The sequence below is a fragment of the Varanus komodoensis genome, unplaced genomic scaffold (genome assembly GCF_004798865.1).
Source record: "Varanus komodoensis strain SLA01 unplaced genomic scaffold, ASM479886v1 scaffold20_1, whole genome shotgun sequence".
Taxonomy (NCBI): Eukaryota; Metazoa; Chordata; class Lepidosauria; order Squamata; family Varanidae; genus Varanus; species Varanus komodoensis.
Genome location: NW_025335587.1, coordinates 10763171 through 10767666, shown reverse-complemented (window position 1 = coordinate 10767666; position 4496 = coordinate 10763171). Strand labels below are relative to the sequence as shown.

The 4496-nt window shown below is 44.8% G+C and overlaps 1 protein-coding gene across 1 annotated transcript in view; it reads right to left on the bottom strand.

Annotated features, from left to right (window-relative positions):
* The window catches only part of RAVER2 (ribonucleoprotein, PTB binding 2), a 73312-nt gene that overhangs the window by 19518 nt on the left and 49298 nt on the right, over nt 1-4496 (bottom strand). The window contains 2 exon segments of the mRNA XM_044430073.1: nt 2508-2619; nt 3409-3665. Of these exon segments, the coding sequence (XP_044286008.1) occupies nt 2508-2619; nt 3409-3665 (369 nt within the window).

The following is a 4496-nucleotide window of genomic DNA, read 5'->3' as shown; positions in this document are numbered from 1 at the left end:
GGGGGGGGGGGGGTTGGAATGAGAGGAGAGGTTCGCTCGTCACATCAGCGCTGTCACCTGTCCGTATCGAAACGGCGGAGGCCCTGTTGGAAGCGCTGTGGCGGTTGTTGCCTGCGACGCTGCTGACGTTGATGCAGTTGCTGCTGCCGAGGTGGAAACTGTTGACGGTACTGTGGATGTGGCCATGACCACTTACATTGGGGTAGAGATTGCAATTCCATACGACGGGCGGTCATCCTTGATTCATGGATTTTCTTCAATTTGCTGTCCGTCCTTGCATGGAAGAGGCCGGAACCGTCAAACGGCATCTCTTCAATTCTCCGCTTCATCTCATCTGGAAAATTGCAATTACACAACCAGGCGTGCCTGCGGAGGGAAATTGCACCGACCAGCGACCTCGAATCAGAGTCCACGTGGTGCCTCGCGGTAGAAAGCTGTTGCACTGCCACTTGCATAGCTTCCCTAACAAAAGTCTTAGCAAGTTCACCCTGGTTTCCCGGAAAAGTATCGATGATGGCGTCCAGGCGTTGCATCAGGAAATATTGGTAACACGCCAGGGTTGCCTCGTAATTGGAGATTCTTAAACCAAGGCCCGAAGCTGCGGGTGAGAGAATCAACCTTTCTACCCTCTTTGTCACGAGGTGAGGTGTGTCCACAGGCTTTCCGACCCTGCGAAGATTCTACAACAACCGAATTTGGCTTGGGGTGGCAGAGAAGAAAAGGGATGTCCTCTTCCCGCACCCGATACATGGACTTGTATTTACGAGAGGTCAGTTGTGGATTAGCTGGGAGGTCCCATGGCTGAGTCATTGCCTGCCGTAAGGTCGTAATAAACGGCAAGGCAATAGATATGGATTGTTCACCTCTAACCACATCATAAAAACAATCGGTGCTCGGTCCAGGCTGTTGGTGGGCTTCTATATTGAGCGATCTCACTAGTCTGGCCATCAGATCGTTAAACGATATGTACAGTTCCTCGGGCGACCCCAGACCCTGGGAAGCAACTACAGCATCCGGCGAGGTTGAGTCAGCCTCAGACTCTTCGGATTCCATCCAGTAGAGGGGCGGCATACTGGAGGAAGAATCTCCTGGAGACTCTGATCTGCCACTCTCTCTAGATCGTGCCCTTGGGGCGTCTCTGGGTGTTGAATGGAAACGCTGTTGAGGTGCTGATGGTGAAGATTGTCCCCTAGAGGTTGGATAGTAGGCTGTAGAGTGGTACTCTTCCTGTCTCGGAGCAGAGGAGTACCTGGAGTGGTACCAATCATCAGACCTCGCATCCGAGGAACGGCTTCTACGGCTTCTCGGAGGAGAGATGGCGATCTCAGTGTCCATCGGGATCGGAGGCATCGGGGTTGGTGATCGAGCCCTAGGTGGGGAGTCTCGTATTTCCCCATCAGAGATAGAACCCCTCCTCAAATCCATAACGGGTTCGGCTGCTGGCCGGTGCGGTGAGCCCGGTGGGGTAACCCTCATAGCCGCCTGGATGGTCGGGACCGAGGGGGTCGGTTCCGAAGTAGGTATCGGAATCGAGGAAGAAGCCGAGCCTGAGTGACGGTGTTTTGCCTGCTCGGGGTTCTTCGGCTTCTTAACCGGTTTGCCCGTCTTATCTTTCTTGGCCTTCTTCTGCACAGGATATTTATCTGAGTCGCTGTGCTTTCTTTTCCTTTTGCTTCTTTGGCAAGGAAACAGATTGATCGGCCATAGCATGAGCGCCTTCTTCAGAAGGGCGTGAGGGTGGAGCAATGGAGGAAGAGGCCGAACGTTGCGGCAGGTCAGCCGAAGTTGGACGGCCTTCGGGTGGGGCCACAACAGTGGAAGGCTTAGCCACCAGCCGATCAGATTGGAGGAGAGCCTGATCCCAAAGGAGTTTGTGGAGGCGGTTCTCCCTGTTCTTCCTCGCCTGTTTAGAGAAGGCCAAACAATGGCCGCACTTATCGGTTCTGTGCCCTTCCCCCAAACAAAGGAGGCACAGATCATGCGGGTCTGCGGCGGGCATTTTGGAACCGCATTTTCCGCACTTGCGGAATGCCGCCCGTTGCGCCATCGTAGAAAGAAGAAAAAAGGAGATAGTAAAGTGGGAAAGTAATATTTTTGGTTTTGGTTTTTTTTTTTTTTATAGAAACGATAAAGAAGAAAAAATGGTGTAAAGTTAAAGAAATATAAGTGGAATACTAACAAGAAGAACAAGGGATATAAAAACTTGGTAAGAGAAAAAAGGAGATTTTCGAACGAGCAAGAAGGTAAATAACAATCTGAGCAAGAGCGAAGCGGCACTAGGCACAACGAACGGCAGTCGCAAAGACTGGAAAATGGCGGACACTCTGCTCCTTATATAATGCTGGGGGGGGGGGGAGCGGAGTTCCCACCAAAAACCGTTAGCTGTTAATCTTCCGGTCAAGGCACTGCGCAGGCGCAGAACCCATATGTGTGATGCACAGAGGCCACAACGAAGAATATATGTGCTGTTTTTTTGGCATTATTTCCAGAAAAACTTCATTGCTTACCTGAAAGACAGACAGAAGGCAGTACACTTGCCAAGTTCAAGTAGGGATTTGTACTAAGATGGATTTCTTTGGGGGGATCTCCCAAGAGAGAAGTCTGATTATTTGAAGAGCTCTGAAAAAAAATCAATTTTTATTCTACAACTGGAATTGAAGTTAATAAAATAAAACATTGATGCAGCCTCAACACGTCAAATCATATCAAGAACATTTCAAGTGGATACTGAAATTAAATATCTCATTAGAAGAAGTTTCACTTTTCTAACTGAGAGAACAATCCTATAAACCTGGAAGGGTATGTGGATCTCCCACTTCAAGAGCTCCAACACGGGAGGAGATCTGACTGTGGGTCTCCACTCTGTGATAGCTCACTCACCTGAGGTTGCAACTTCAAGCTTGAAAAGAGGGATAAGCAGGTGTAGCAGGACTGTGATGTTTTGTGGGTACAGAAAGAGGCTATGAAACTGCTGGATCCAATAGCCTCTCAGTCCCCAACTATGCCCCCAATCCCAGGAAACATTCAAATATTTGGTTTGGATAACATCTTTAATTATATCTGCACTGGTTCTTAGACACTACTGCAAAAATTTTACAAAATATAAGATATGGTTACATCATATGAAAAACTTTGCTTATCTGTATGTCAGATTCTGATGCATAAAAAACATATAGAATACTTGCAAATATATTATTACATCCAGTAGATTTGGTTATATTTAGATGCTTTAATAAAAGGCACATAATTCTTTCACTGCCACTCAGAATAACCATTTTAAAAGATATTTTTATAATTAAGGTGAACCATGATGGAAATACTACAGTACGTTATTTCCCACTGACTTCAGAAACAATAACGAATGCAATAGCAATAATGCAATACGAACGCTAGCTCCAGTCTTCTTACCCCCAAGTTTGAGTTTGGCTGGCTCTGTGGCTTGAAATGTCCTGCCCGCAGGCCTCCAGCAGTGGCATTTGTTAAGCTTTGCAGATAAGCCTGTGACCCTGAGCCAGTGTCTTCTGTCGATCCTACCATCAATGGCAGCTTGTCCTGTGTGTTATTTTGCCTTGGCATTGCTTGTCCGACAACAATGGGATTTGGAAAGAATGGCACCATGCCCATCCCCATTGCAACTGGTGTTTGAGTTGGTGTTCGATCAGATACTACACAGTGAACCATAAATGGAGGGGTTGGCGGGGGTGGGGGGAGAAAGTCTGTTAGGCAAAAATTGTGAGGACATTCTACTCATGGTGCAAGTGAAAAACAATGAGGTATCTGTCTAATAATCACATCAGAACACATAATTCTAAAAACATTATTGAAGTTTCTTTTTTTTAGTTTGTAGAAAATAGTAATAATATTTACTTTAAAAAAAAGGAACACATAATTCTACTGACAGGAAAAGAAATGCAGAAATCAACCCACCTAGCAGCCATTTTTAATTAAAGTTTTGTTTACATATACAGGAACCATAGAAATGACAAAAAGACTTGCACTAAGAGTAGAATTCTGAATGTTGGCTATAGTCAGTCTGTTCTTACAACTTAGCAATTGCTGCTCATGTTGGGATATACAAGAACATTTACTATGGATCATTTATTAATTTATGAAATTTGTATGCCAACTACCTCCTCAGATAGTATTCAGAGTTGATTAGATAACATTTAAATAGTTAATATATTTTAACTTTATTGCTTCAAAGAAATAAAGCATTGTTAAAAGTTGAGTTTTATTTCAAATCCAAGACTTCCATCCTGATATATATGACACTAAGGCTATAGGTTCAAGCCACACTTATTTGGGAGTAAGTTCTACTGTACAGACATGTAAAGAGTAAGCTATTACAGTCATTAACTGTACTTCTGAACAAAATTGTTACAGAGGAGAAAAGAAGTCCCAATATAAAATTGTATTCCCTATATTACTAATTGCTAGCAGTTAAAAACCATTACAAATGTAGGGTATGTGAATTTATCTTTGAATTTAAGAAAGGG